At 38.3% G+C, this 15,523-nt stretch overlaps 1 protein-coding gene across 1 annotated transcript; it reads right to left on the bottom strand.

Annotated features, from left to right (window-relative positions):
• Positions 1–3,363: 3,363 nt before the first annotated feature.
• Positions 3,364–11,756, bottom strand: LOC118802514 (solute carrier family 22 member 5-like). Its single transcript, XM_036563061.1, has 10 exons — positions 11,364–11,756; positions 10,290–10,393; positions 9,352–9,506; positions 9,008–9,179; positions 7,904–8,030; positions 7,692–7,789; positions 7,375–7,589; positions 4,527–4,709; positions 4,023–4,158; positions 3,364–3,928 (listed from the first exon to the last, which is right to left on the bottom strand). Exons 1-10 carry the CDS (start codon positions 11,748–11,750, stop codon positions 3,856–3,858), a joined length of 1,650 nt encoding a protein of 549 aa, XP_036418954.1. The 5' UTR covers positions 11,751–11,756; the 3' UTR covers positions 3,364–3,855.
• Between the last annotated feature and the right edge of the window lie 3,767 nt (positions 11,757–15,523).

Here is a 15,523-nt window from a genome sequence, read left to right as displayed (position 1 = left end):
ATTACCAATATTACCAGAATAGCTTTCCTCCATCTGCGTAACATTGCTAAATTAAGAAATGCACTGTCGCTACAGGATGCAGAAACGTTAGTTCACGCCTTTATCACGTCCAGGTTAGATTACTGTAACGCTCTGCTTTCTGGTTGTTCCAGCCAACCTTAACAAGCTTCAGTTAGTCCAGAACGCCGCAGCCAGAGTTCTCAGCAAAACCAGGAAATCTGACCACATTAGCCCAATTTTGTGTACCTTACACTGGTTGCCAGTTAAATTCTGCATTGAGTACAAAATTCTTCTTCTGACGTATAAAGCCTTGAATGGCCTTGCTCCTCAGTACCTCAGTGACCTTATTTCCTACTATCAACCGACACGCCCACTTAGATCACAAGGTGCTGCTCATTATTAGTACCTAGAATTAATAAAGTTACATCAGGGGGAGGGGCCTTTTCATACAAAGGCCCCCAGCTTTGGAATAACCTACCAGTAAGTGTTCAGGACTCAGACACAGCTTCCATCTTTAAGTCTAGGCTAAAACCTACCTGTTTAGTCGAGTCTTTGGTTGATTAGTTTTCCTGTTAGAAAAAGGTGCAGATCTGGGGGTTCACGGACAGAGAGTCTTATGGTAATCTGGGAATCTTGGTGCTGTCGTCCCACTGCTCTTACGTGTTCACTCAAGTTTGTTGACGATGGAGCAGAGGGGCGCTCACTTCTCAGGTCCTTGTTACCTTCTGGCTCTCCCTCTTAGTTATGCTGCCATAGCCAGGCCTACCGCTGAACTCTGTCAACTCTGTTCTGTTCGGTCACCCATTGCAGAACTAACTATCTGTCCCCCTTTTGAGTCTGGTTCCTCTCAAGGTTTCTTCCTCCTTGAGGGAGTTTTTCCTTGCCACTGTTGCCAAGGCTTGCCCACTGGGGGCCTGGACCCGGATTCTCTGTAAAGCTGCTTTGTGACAACACCTGTTGTAAAAGGCGCTATATAAATAAATTTGACTTGACTTGACTTGAACATTCTCATTCTCATTAAGCCATAAATTTCTGTTTTTTCCTGTTTTTCCATCCACATGATATTATTTTAGTAGTCTTCTAGCACCTCCAAGTGGTCTTTAGGAAGCTTTAAACAGGCAAGTTTTTTTTCCTGGATAGCATGGCTTTCTCCATTCTATCTTTCCATACACACTATTTTTTTCAGGGTTTGTCTTATGGTGGCCTCATGAAAACTGACATTAGCTAGTGCAAGATCCTGCAGATCCTTATGTTACAAATTTGAGGCATTCGGACTCTTATTGGTATAGCTTTCCATGTTTACCTGGGTGGGGGATTGAACCTCTGTCTGCAGAATGAAGGGCAGAGGTGTTACCAATAGACTGTTCCAACCACCAAGTCTGACCCCTTGGGGCTTACCCTGGGGTTCTTTATGATTTCCCAGAATCTTGTAAGCCTTACTGTTGGAGTCATTTTTGTTGCATGACCACTGCTGGAAAGTTAGCTATGATGTTAAATATGCTGCCTGACAGTGAATTGGTGAAGTCGAAACTCTTCAGAAATTGTATTAGAACCTGTTCCACCCCAATGAGCCTCGGCAGCTGTTTTTCTGAAGTCTAGGATAGGGTTTAGCCACACTCACCACTTGATTGTCATCAATTTAACCTCCTGACTCCAATTATCCCTTATGCCAAGGTGATAATTCCAGAGGTAGGTTGTACTTTTGCTACCCAAAATACGTAATGTTGTATTACTTTGTTCAATAAATGAATCCAAATCTATATAATTGCTAATGTTAATTGTTTTAATAGGTTCTCTTTATCTATTGTTATGACAAATGAAGATCTGATCTCATTTTAGCTCAAGCTTATGCAGAAATTTACATAACGCTAAAGGGTTCACAAACTTTCAAGCACCACTGTATGTAAACCTGGCTCTACAAATTAAGCCTGAACTCATTTGCTGTAAAACTTTATTTGAGCTTTAACTGAGCTCAATCAAAACCAGAGCTGGTATAAATGCAGAGTAAAAAAAGAAATAAAACTGTGTCAGTGGGTTCAAATGTAATCATGCACACCATGTTTGTACCTCAGACAGCAAGTCTTGTAACAACGTACCTACACACTTTTATTCAATCTTCAGTGTATTCTATATCGATATATAACTTCTATATATTTTTGTAAATATTATAATTTGTGTAGATTCACATTTATTTATCTATCTATCTATATATATATATATAAATATATATATATATATACACACACACAGAGACACTTACTGTCTGCTTTATTAGGTACACCTACCTTGTATGTAGTTTTACAATTCTAGATTTTAAAATAGACTATAGTCCATCTCTCTTTCTACATGATTGGTTGGCAATATTTGCCCCATTAATCAATGGTCAGGACCCCCCACAGGATCACCACTGAGGAGGCATTATTTTCGTGTACCTAATAAAGTGGCCAGTGAGTGTATATGACGTGAACATTTTCAAACTCAGTTTCTCTAACAACATTCCATGTGTTACTGATTACCATAGTTTAAAAATGCTAGTGTTATTTAATAGCCTACAGTCCTAAGAAACAGATTTGATGATGGTCTCAATTTTAAACAGCAATAAAAAAACAGCAATAAAATACAGTATGTTGCATTTCTTATAGAAATTAACTGGTCAGGTTCTTAGTGCCACTGGTTCAAAGTAAAAAAGTTGTGCTGTTATGTTTACCACAAAGGCCTGGTAACATAATGAGTACTTGGAGTAAAGAAGCAGAGGTATGTACACTGTATGGCCAAAAGTATGCTTGTCCATGCTAGCCATACAAGCTCACCTATATGAAAAACCATGGCCATTAATACAGAGTTGCCCCCATGGCCCCCTTTGTGGCTGTAATAGCCTCAATTCTTCTGAGAAGATTGTACACAGGATTTTCGAGTGTGTCTGTGGGAATTTGTGTCCTATCAGTTAAAAGCGCATTTGTGAGGTCAGACACTAATGTTGGAAGAGAAAGCCTGGCTTGCAATCTACGTTTCAATTAATCCAAAAGATGTTCAGTGGGGTTGAGTTTAGGTCTCTGTGCAGCCCACTGGATTTCCTCCACACCAACTTCCCCAGACTGTTGCCACAAGGTTGGAAGCATATAACTGTGTAAAATGCTTTGTATGCTGTAGCACTAACATTACCCTTCACTGGAACTTAGGGGCCTAGCTCAAACCCTGAAAAACAGCCCCAGATTGTTATCCCTCCTCTACCAAACTTTACTGTTGGCACTATGCCTTCTCCTGGCATCCTCCAAACCCAGATTCATCCATCAGACTGCCACACAGTGAAGTGTGAGTCATCACTCCAGAGAACACGTTTCCACTGCTCCAGAGTCCAATGTCAGTGTGCTTTACACCACTCCAGCTGACGCTTGGCATTGATTGCTGCTTGGCCAGGGAAACCCATTTCATGAAGCTCTTGACGCACAGTTGAGCTGCCTCCAGAGGCAGTTTGGAAGCAACAGAGGATAGGCCATTTTAATGCACTACGTGCTTCAGCATTCTGTGGCCCCATTTTGTGAGTTTGTGGGGTCTACTGCTTTGTGGCTGAGCTGTTGTTGTTCCTCGGCACTTCCATTTCACAACAATAACACTTACAGTTGATCAGGGCAGATGTAGCAGGGAAGAAACTGTGGAGATTGCACGGCTATGGGCATTATTGTATACACCTGTTAAAACACCTGAACCCAGTAATTAGGTGTTCACATACTTCTGGCCAGATAGTGTATGTTTTCTCTGCTGTCCTTATTCTGAATTTCACACATTAAATATACAAAATCTGTATAATTTTACACACAATCCTCAGCTTTGCAGCTTTTCTACAACGTGATGTCCTCAGAGTTTCTGTTCCTTTAGGACAACCTGTTTCCTGTTTTCCTCCATCATATGGTCATCTCCCCTGGGGCAGCTGTAGCAAAACAGAATCAATATGAGACAGTTCTAATATTTGTTAACTGCTGATTTGAAGTCAGGAAAATTGGTGTGTTCTTAGATAATCATACCCTTTGCACTTCTGCATCTGTTCCACGGTCTCAGGCAGCACTTTACCAAAAGTCTCGGGCAGAAACATGTTTGCTAAGGATGAGCCAATGGTGAGGCTTCCCATCAGAATATATGGGAGATACTTACTAAACGTGCCTGCGTTAGAAGAGAAAGCAAGCACGGTCATTTAAATACCTATGAGATTGAAGAAGCAAGACAGTCAACAATGTACAAATGTTACTGTATAGCACCACTATAAGGCTAACTGCAGCTATATTGATAAGTAGTGGGGAAAATACTGCACTTTCCCCTTTCAGTTTAGTGTTTCTACAACAATTCATTTCATAATATCATTTTAGTAGAGAAAAAAACAACAATAAGAAAAAAAAGCCTAATGAAAACGATAGGGTTCCATCACCTAGGGTGCTTGGGCCCCTAATAAGCATTTGTTTGTCAGCTTGCCTCTGAAAGTTAAAGTTGTCAAACCTGGTTTTGTATCCTTAGTAAACAAATTATCAACGTACCTAAGAATATGATGTAGGGCGCAGTGATGCTTCCAATACGTGCAGCAGAAGAACACATTCCCATTCCCAGGTTTCTAACCACAGTGGGGTAAACCTCTGCTGTGTAAATGTACACCACAGTGAAGGCCATGGTGAAGCCAAACTTGCCAGCCATTTCTAAGGCCAGTGCCAGTGTATGAAGACCTGTAACAGAGGGTTACAATTGAATTTTACTCTCAGCATTCATTTTAAGCCTACATTGAAATTACATGTCCATACAGCTGACTTTCCTTGAGAGAACACAGTTTGCTATTTTAGTTAATCTTTGTGTAAGGTACATTAAGATGTTCTGCATTAGATAAAGCTTAAAGGTAGCTGTTCCCAATTGCTAGCAAGCAGCTGTTGGCTAGCTGTCATTTATATCTTCAATCCACAATACTTAATTTCATTGCAGTCTCAGACAAAGGGATTACTGTAAAGTAATATGACCCCCTGTGTCCCCATCTGGTGTGCTAGGGTAGTGCGAGGCCTGTTATGTGGTGTCAGAGATTGGCTGCACCTATGAGTTGTTGGGTATAGGGAGGAAATGATCTTTTGGCATCTTGCTGTTTTCTAGGAGTCCTTGGCTCATATGATGGTTCAAGCAAACTGTTGGTCATATGGCCAGATTTACTATGAAGTGCAAAATACTGACAGTTTAGTGACACAGTGAAATAGTGATAGATTTTGATTTAGTAGGTCACAAAATGACAAGTTATTGCTCTTTGAGAAAGTATGTGATTATTTCAGCATTATTAACGAGTAATTATTTTGACTTTCTGTTTCAGAACACACTTGTTTGGTATTTGTGGAATTCTTGTCTGTGGAGTAAGACAAGCTTTTCACATGCATTCACTAGTGCACTGTCACCATTCACTGTCAGCCTGAGTAAATCAGAATAAGTGCTTTGTTATAATAATCTCCTCCCAGTATGTTGCCCTTTGAGAAGGAAACTTGTATAAATGCATAGGCAGTTATGCAAAAGCACAAAGGAGCACTGTCAGTTTATTACAGACGCTAAAGAGTCATCGGCCCATTTTAGTAAATCATGACAGTCACTTTTTAGCGCCAAAACAAGGTTTATGATGGCACAAACGTTAGTAAATCTGCCCCTGAAAGTCATCCATATACACCTCTTAAACTTTCTTACCCTAAACATCTTTTTCTTGATTAAGCTTTTAAGAACTTTTGATAAATATTACATTTTTTTCTTACTAAATGTAACAACAGCAATAAAAACTAATTTTAATATTGTTAAATTTTATTCATTTCCAATTGCTTAGAATGTCCTTGTTGTTACACTTCTTTACACAGAGTCATTATAACCCAGTGACTTATCCTCTTCTCTGAAAGTGGTCAAAGTCCTACTCATTTACTCTGGAAAAGATTAAGCTTCAAGTAACACAGTAAACTCAGACACAATCAAATTTCCTGCTGTCCTATGACAATCTCAGTTTGAGACTAGATGCAGGTGCATGTGATGTGCGCAGTATGTTGAAGAACACAGAGTTTTACTGTTTATTCTATATGTTCATTCTTTTTGCGTACAATGACCATTTTGTGTGTACGGTGGTGTTACAAGGATACTATGGGCCCCAGTGCAAAAAAATGAATGGGTCACTTCCCACATCAGTGGAAGTCCAAAGTCCAGCCCCCAGACCAAATGCGGCCTGTGGCCAGATTTTAATTGCTGACAGATTCTCATTATACATGGCCCACCAGCCTATGTGTTTCGATTTTTCACATGATGGAGGCAGCAGTAATGTTAACTTATAATCCTGCACCACACTGTAGTAATGAAGTTAGCTAAAGAGCTGCAAATTAATTTACTGACTGATATTTGGTCACGACTACAGCCAAAAAGCACAGTTAACCCTGTAAATGGCCAGCAAAGTTTTATTACACACCTCTATAATCAGCTCAGCCAGTTTACATTAAAGTCCCTGTAGTTACTGAATAGTACGCCTTAGTATGTAATGACCCTGGGATTCTAAAGGGTTAACTGATGAGGGAAGAGACAGCTGAAGCAGCTGGACTCTATCCTCCTCTTGTGTCAAAAACGTGGCTATTTCTCCTTTTTGTTTCTCCTAATGCTGCAGTTAAATATTTTCATTAATTATTTATTTATTATTTGTTTATTAAATTTATAGCCAACAATTCTTACAAACTACTTTTTGGATCAAGAAAATACACAAATATGAATCTACTTAACACTTTAGTTGCCATTTATTGCTGCTCTGAAATCAAAGTTATAAGCTCTTTACGATCTGCATTGCACTCTGAATGAGTTTGGATTCTCGCTCTAAAAATAAATCACAGTGCATCCAACAATAAAGACACTTCTGTGCAACTTTTATATAGTGCTAGAAACACAGTAGCACACAGAAAGCTCCATTTCTACACATTGATACGTTTCATTGTGGCCAACGTGGATTTGCATGAGCTCTGGTGGCAGTTTTAAATTAGTATAAGGGGGCCCATCGCCATATCCTCAGAATGGATCATAAGCAAGACCCTCAGTTCAACTGTTGTAATTGTTTGCATATTTTATACGTATTTTTAAAGCTCAAATATTTTAAATAATTTATAAATAACATTATGTTAAAGAGTGACCAGCGCTCAGGTATTTTGATATGGTCCAGTCTGGCCCCCTCTGAAAAAATTTGAACACCCCTGTCCTATATGAAATACCTTAATTAACTGCCTTCAGTGAATAAGTAAAAACTGTTGTTTGCATGTTGACTTGCTGTTGTTATAACTCATTACAGCTACCCATGAGTTATTTGTGTAAAATGTATTCCGTGCATCAATTTAAACGTAAATAACTTACTTTCAGGGATCAGCTGGATCAAGAGAAGGAATCCTCCACCTATACTGAGGAATGCTGAGAGAAGCGGTCTTCGTGGACAGCTCTTCAAGAGTAAGGTGGCAACGATATAAGCAGGCACTTCAGTAACAGCTGATAAAAAGCAGTTCAAGAATGGATTGCCAAGGAGATTGGACGTGTTCAAGGACAATCCAAAATATCCAATATTGATGGCCATCCTGAGAAGGCAGAAACCATGGTGAATTTAGCAAATATATCCACCTACCAGGTTCCAGAATCCAGTTTTAAGAGATAAGAACTCTGAAAAATGTGATACTTACCATAACAGTAAACACATGAAAGTAGTACAGCGGATATTACTGGACTTTACAACGTCGATCATGCTGTACTTTTTCATGTGTGATATCACCATGTTGGCCTGAGAGAAATAACATAGCTTGTTGGCCACAAAAAAGACTATGAGATGACATATTTCTGCAGAACAAGTGTTTGCTATAGCAACAAACAGAGCTGTTGAACAATGGGATCAAACCTCAGACTCTTTGAAGATGATGTCAGGAGGTGTGACTTTGTTTTTCTTAGCGGCGTCTTTCACTATGGCCTCAGCTTCTTCTACTCTCCCCTGAGAGATCAGCCATCGAGGAGACTCTGGAATGAACCTGTAGAGTACCAAAGTTTTAGCCTACTACTTTCAATTTCTAGATGACAGAAGGGAACCCACAGCCTTCTAGGCGTTCGGAGAAAGTCTACTGAATTCTGTGAACAAAAAATACATGTCTGTACTATTGTTGAACATCTTAATTCAATAGAATCATACTTGTGTTTGAACTATGTAAGTATTACAGTATTACTCTTGTTTCAATGAGTGCGTTTACATGCACTTAATAATCCGATCATAATCGAATTTCTGCACTTATCCGATTATACAAATGGTCATGTAAACGCCATACTCCAATCTAGAAATCTGATTAAGAAATCCTATAAAGAGAGCTGGATTTCAGCTCAGTGATCAGATTTCTCAGTGCATGTATACGCTTCCTCAGATTTGGATAGGATTTCTCAGTCTATGCATGTGCGAGAACAGAGGCGGTACAGGAAGTGAGCAAGCAGCATTGCAGCGAGATGGCAGCAAAACATTTTTGGAGCGACACTGAAAGCAACTACATGCTTGATGAAATAAAGGATTTAAATATTTCTCATCTTCTAGGTGATGTACGTTCATATTTTCGGGTAAAGTGGCGTGATGTTTTTTTAAAAAGCTGTGGCATGAAGCTTGAGATGCTTGCAATATTATCATTACTTTTTATACTTTTTGAGTCTAAAAATTATGTTAAAAGCTTTTGGTTCTTTGTACCACTAAACACAAAAGATAGGCAAAGACTTATCCACAAATTTGTGAAGGCAAGACATTGGTGGTCAACATCCCTCAGTAGATTATAGCTGATCTCATATAGGTTTAATGCTGTATTATTTAGGATTGGTCTAAATCTGGGCTTTTGACTTTTTTGACTTTTTTGGTAGGTATTAACTTTTTTGGCAGGAAAGTTTAAAAGTTATCTACCAAGTACACCAAGTATGAAAAGGGCATATTATATATGTATAATTTATATTGGAATTTTTTTCTTAGTCCACTTACCACCAGAATGGGATGTACACCAGTGTTAGCCCAGATAGGACCCTGAGCAGAGTTCGCCAGTCTCTGATTGCGAAGGCAATCCATGGTAACACCATGTACCCAACGCAGTAGTGTAGAAAGGCACCCAAGGTGGTGAAAAGAACTCGCAGGGAAGTACTTAGCACCTCAGTGCCTGTGGAAGTAATCACAGGTTAATAAGCCTACACAGGCATATAATATAACATTAAATTAACATACGGTAAGAGGGATTATGGAGTTATGTAATAATTGAAGATAAATATATATATATATATATATACACACACATATGCATAGACAGATTATGACATTGATTTGTTGCTCACCAAGAACAAAAGCTGTGATATACAGGGACACCTGGAAGGCTCCCACAAAGAAATACAGGATACAGAAAACCAGCCAGGACTGAGAGAATGACTGCACAAAGATGATGAGAGACTCAAAAGCGAGAGATGCGAAAAGAACCTTCTTTCTTCCAAACCTTGAACAAAGAAGACTGGATTAATGGTGCTGTTGGAATACATCTTTTACCCATGTGTATGTGTCTTTCAATCTGTGAAACTGTGAACATCGCATAACCCTTTTGTTTGGTAGTCCAAGATTAATGGGAAAATTCATAATTCACTATGCACGTTTAATCAGACGCATGTAAACAACAAATATAAATCTGTATAGACAACCCATCCACTATATTATCTTTATCTATATTATGTTTTTTAATTCATTGACAAAATATTGTAGTTTCATGTGGAAGCCTGCCATCCAACCAAATATATACAAATGGTACCAAAACTCAAGAGACAAATTTTAGGAAAGTGTGTCAGTCGTGTACTGAAAGAGAAATTAAAAATAATGCTATTTTATGATTACTTTATATTTTTATTGAGGCTTCTTTCATTCCATTATACTTGTAGTGGTCACCAGAATCTGTATTTTTTGTCAAAGCATTCAAGAGTAATTAATAATGAACAAGGCAAATACCTTAACCAGCTTCTTAACTCATTAAATCATTAATTTCCTTTAAAAATATTAGTCTTCCTAAAACCATGGTTTACTTCTTTGTCTCTTACAGCAGATGGCGACATTTCAGTATTAAAGAGTCTTTGGTGGGATTGGCAACAAACACATTGTGCAGTTTCCATGACTACTAATAATTTGCATTTAAACTGTCAAAGAAACCATTAAAGTACAAGTGTGTTCTTTAGCGAGTTCATTAGCATGCAAGTGTGTAAGTAGATGTTACAAGAGACACGAGGTTCAGTACCTGTCAGAAAGCTGGCCTGAGACGAGGGATCCCAACAAGTAGCCCATGTACAACGTTGAGGAGGCAAATGGAACTCTCCACTGTCTTTCACACACCAAGTCCCACTGCAGACAAAACATTTAAAAAAAACAGTTTATTCACTTCTACTTTGACATCATTGTTCATTAAGAATACCATAAACGATATTAACTTAAGTTAATGGCGACTTTAAGTGGTTTCATTAAGTTCTGCTGTTGACCACATTACTGGTTCTAGTCACACTAGTGCTGTCATTGTTCCATTTTCTCAGCTGGCACAATATATTGTTACCGTTGGAACAAAACCTTGTATCTCCACAATGGTAACTTTACAGAAGCAAAAAAACTTGTAATGGAAGTTAATGTTACAATTTTTTTTCATGTAATTTTGGACCATTTCTATTGGTCTGTTCTCCGTGAGATTTTAACACTATGTAAAGTGTTTTCAAATATTGTGAAAAAAAGCAAAAAACAACAAAAATTGAGATCTTACCATTAAGTTATATCCTACATAAATAATTGCACTTGTTTCATAAATTCATATCTCTTTTTTTTATTATTTTTCTATTTTTTACACCATTTGAACATGTGTAAATAGATGAATGCATTGACAGAAATGGTCCTAAATTACATCAAATACAATTTTATTTCATTTACATAGATTAAAGTTACCAATGTAAATGTAAAGTTACCATTTCAATAAAAAAAATCTTGAGCATTTTTATAGTTTTCCCAAATGTATGTACATGTGCCCAGTACATTTTGTTGCTGCTCTAACTTTGGGGTACTCTGTCTGTATGTCTGTAACATTTATTACTATTGTTACATTTGGCAAATGAACAGTAATTGTGCATTAAATTGGATGTTCTCTAGAGGGTGTTTACTTATTTTTCAAAAAACTGATTATTAGTTTGTTTTTAGTGCATCGAGATGTAGGACAAGGTATATAATACAGTAGGATCGATACAAAAAACTATGGTGAAAAGATGCATTAAACAGACTAATGCTCAACAACTTAAAAAGAAGGCATGGTTTCTACACCAGTGCATGGACTCACCTCAGAGACAATCGTAGAGTGGTAGATTTCTGTACTGTATTTCCATCCTTCCACACACCGTTCCTTGGCGACATCTGTGAAATTTACGTCACCAAAGTTGTACCCTTCCGCAGCGAAATGTCGAATTGTGTCCAAATCATATCTCCAGCACTTGCTCGGTTCCAGCTTTCCATTCACTGCCTCAACGGGAATGCTGGCCTTGATCCATTCCTCACTCAGATTCCCTTCTGGGACCTGGCAGTAGTGTGAAGGGGAGGCGCCAGCAAACACAATGTAGAAGCTATGGAAGCCGGTTGAGATGTAGATGGCGTTCAGAAGCAGGAAGATGATCATGAAGAAAGGGCCTTTTTGGCCCAGAAAAGCTGTGTCCTCTTCGTAATCACCCATTGTGGTAAAGATAACACTGAGGCTTGTGCAGAAAGGAGGGAGTTGAGAGTTAGGCCTCCTATGGCGAATTACACAACCAGGCAGGACTCAAAAGCTCCACCTTTGGGCTTGTAGGTCTTGAGGCTTTCTTCAACCTCCTCAGCTCACGGACTTGAAAGCTGTGGGGCCCTCCACGAGTGTTGTTTACCTTTTTCGAGGAGGCCTCTTTGCAGGGACGAGTTTGATCCACGTCTTCTGAACACAAAAAGAGTCATTTATGAAGGCACGTTGTTCACACAATGCAGACTCCTGCTCGGCTTGACCCACCTTCAAACGCGAGTTCATGAAAGTCTGCACCTTAACAGGACGACTTCTCAAAGCAGCATTCTTTGTGATGCAAAGACCCAAAAGAATTACACGTGCTTGCAATGTGAATGGCTTTAGCGGCATTAAACTCCACAGCACACACTCAAATGGCAGGGGAGCTTACCATTACACCAGGGAGCCGAGATTAGTGATAGTTTGTCCGAGCAGTTAACTGTTTTTTACTCTCCAGACTTCAGCTGATGTACAATTGAAAACAAATTCAGAAGTCTTGAGTCCTGATTAGTACAGTATTTTGTTCAATTAAGGCACAAGAGATAAAAACTTAACTCTTGCTTATCTGCTCAGAGCATTTTTTGCTTTGCAATCTGACTCAGTGACTACCTATAGAATCAAATATTGCTGAGCCACTATGTCAAAGCTATATAAAAATGTACTTATGTTACTTAAATCAAGTTTTCTGCATGACTTACTTGTTTGCCTTGGATTTGTATTAATGGTGAAAGTGATGAAGGCCTTCACACAGGCTGTGTGAGCCTAAATGCAGTTTGTCTTCTGTGGGACTTGACACTTATATATGACAGTCCATCGCTGATTAATGACCAGATCTTTTCTCAAACAGCTAATTCATAAGATAGCTCTAATTAGCATGACTATTGTATTAGAAGTAGTGATGAGATTACACTAAGATTACAGCCCTGAATAGCATAAAATCCAATCAGTTTGCTCCATGCAAATGAAGAATATCTTTTAAATGTCTACTAAATGTTTACACTCAAATTCATCAAGCAATCAAACTCTCTTCAGAATGAAGTCTGATAGTAAAGGTATTTTACTTATTTTATCTGGGCAGTGTTTCCTGTTTCAATACTGGCTCATTTATTCATTTTTAATTATTCCCTGTTTTGTTACATGAAATCTTTTTTTTTCCAATTTCAGCTAATTTTGAGTAGACCTCAAAAATGCCAGCCAGTACATGACTAGCAAGCACAGATTTGAACAGTTGTACTCACATAAAATCATAATATTTTTCATTAAAAAAGGTTACACACTGATTTACAGACTTTGGGACACATTTACTTTAAAACAATGGAATCTTAACTGTTCGTCATATGGCCATGAGAGACAAGGATGCAGATCCAACAACAACAATATACTTTCTTTATAATTCAGCATGTTTGCATTTTGGTCACGTTTGCAGGTGGCCTCAGATGTTTACTGTGAGCTCTTTACGTATTTTAACTATAAACCTATTAGAGCTGATATAAACTGTTTACATGTAATTTACAGTATTGTAACTTGTGAGATTGAATTAAGTGACTTTCCCTATTTCCTATTTTACACAGCTACTCATATGCACTATTATTGACCATTCATTTTCTAAATGAATCAAAAGAAGTCTAATTTAACATAAATGTATTCACATAAATCTTGAAACAAGCACAAGGCCATTACAGACTGCCTGCAAAGTTTTTTCTCTTTACTGTCAAAAACATGAAATGAAAATTTTTGCTTACAAAGATTTCGTAATTTACAACTTAGCTAATATTACAGTACTGCTTTTACCAAAGGCATATAGCATAAATAAAAGTAAATAAGGTGAATTCAGACAAAGTAGGACACTTATTTACATTTTTATGCTGAAATCTTATTTTCCCAGTAAGCGCTGCATCTGATTAAATTGGATGTTTGGATAAGAGGTCACTGATAATGGTTTTTCAATGGGGAGGCATCGTTTCCCACTTTTTCTTTAAAACCAAAAATGCGTTCTCAACAGCACATCATGAGAAACTGATAAAAAGTGTCTGTACAATTTTAAAACTCTGCTCTACTCATTTATGAACAAACTTTAGTGTTTTAGATGAGGACTTTTATGCCATCAAATTATAATGAGCTTTTTATCATGCCCATTAATATAAAAATGCAAATATTAACATACAGCAACATCTGGATAAGCCAAGTTGTCTTTATTGTCATTTCTCAATATAACTTGTATACACTGGAATAAAATGTCGTTCTTCAGGCCCCATGGTGCACCACAACAGCAGCACGGGACTACATAAAGAGCAGATACACGACAGTGTGAACTAAGCGCAAAATATACAACAAACTAAGATTAGATTTAAAGACCCTTATTAGTCCCACAATAGGGACATTTTACCTCCGCATTTAACCCATCCGTGCAGTGAAACTCCACATACACACTAGCGACCACACACTCTAGCGGGCAGTGAGCACACTTGCCCAGAGCGATTAGCAACCCTATCCACAGCACCCAGGGTGCAGCTGGGAATTAGGTGTCTTGCTCAAGGGCACTTTAGTCATGTACTGATTGCGCAGGGGATCAAACCGGCAACATTCCGGTCACAGGGCTGGTTTCCTAGCCTCCAGCCCATGACTGCCCCAATACACAACAACAAAACAATTTACATGAAGATTTATTTATTTATTTATTTATTTATTTATTTATATATACATACACGCCAATCAGCCATAACACTTAACCACCTCTTTGTATCTAAATTCATTGTTCATTTTATCAGCTCCACTTACCACATAAGCGCACTTTGTAGTTCTACAATTACAGGCTGTAGTCTACCTGTTCATACTTTGTTAGCCCCCTTTTACCCTGTTCTTCAGTGGTCAGGACCCCCACAGGACCACCACAGAGCAAGTATTATTTGGGTGGTGGATCATTCTCAGCACTGCAGTGACACTGATGTGGTGGCGTGTCGGTGTGTGTTGAACTGGTCTGAGTGGATCAGACACAGCAGTGCTGGATTTTTTAAATACCTCAGCGTCACCGCTGGACTGAGACTGAAACAGCTTCCTCAAGGAAGAAGACGTTGCGGAGTATGAAGGAGGTCAAAACTAATATTTTCTATTTTACTGTTTTTGTTTTTGTGCTATAAAAACAATATTGGCTCCTGCTAGTTTATTTCCAGTTTATATAACCTTACTACAAATCTTTGTAGAAGTATGGTTTAATTTTCAGCAAATGGAAATTGTGCTTAAGGGGGCTTCTTCCCCCACTCAAAGTGCACTTATGCTTATTCTTTGTGGGCCTGATAAAAGTAGCCTGCTCTGTTGTTTTTCAGTAATTAACCCAATATTTGCTCATGATTACATTTATGTGTTTTGAAAAGCCTTAAATATTACCAGCGTGCTTCTATGACGTACTAACATTTTACAATAAAACTGTTGTAATTATGTTCTTAGGTCTTGATACACATGCATATTATGTATTACTCTACATTTTGAAGGACTGATTGCAGTGCTACAACTCAATATTCTGTTTTTGCCAGAATTATTGTTGAAGAGATGTGGCCAAAATTGGAGGCTGATTCTTGAATCTTTTGCCAAGACTATGTTGAAGAATATATTACTGTAACAATCAACATAAGGTGAAAGACATCAGAGGCTTCCAACAAAGGCCGAACAGTGAAGTCTCAGAAGCCTCTGACAAGCAC

Source organism: Colossoma macropomum, unplaced genomic scaffold, assembly GCF_904425465.1.
Source record: "Colossoma macropomum unplaced genomic scaffold, Colossoma_macropomum, whole genome shotgun sequence".
In the NCBI taxonomy this organism is placed as follows: Eukaryota; Metazoa; Chordata; class Actinopteri; order Characiformes; family Serrasalmidae; genus Colossoma; species Colossoma macropomum.
The sequence above is the reverse complement of the archived record's forward strand: the minus strand, read 5'-3'. Positions and strand labels throughout refer to the sequence as shown.

Excerpts from the sequence above, each read along its gene's own strand:
- LOC118802514 (XM_036563061.1), bottom strand. The coding sequence starts at position 11,750 with ATGGGTGATTACGAAGAGGACACAGCTTTTCTGGGCCAAAAAGGCCCT. Across the intron at positions 8,031-9,007 it reads GTGTACATCCCATTCTGGTG|GTTCATTCCAGAGTCTCCTC; the intron begins GTAAGTGGACTA and ends GGTACTCTACAG. Across the intron at positions 4,710-7,374 it reads GATCCAGCTGATCCCTGAAA|GTCTTCATACACTGGCACTG; the intron begins GTAAGTTATTTA and ends CCTCTGTTACAG.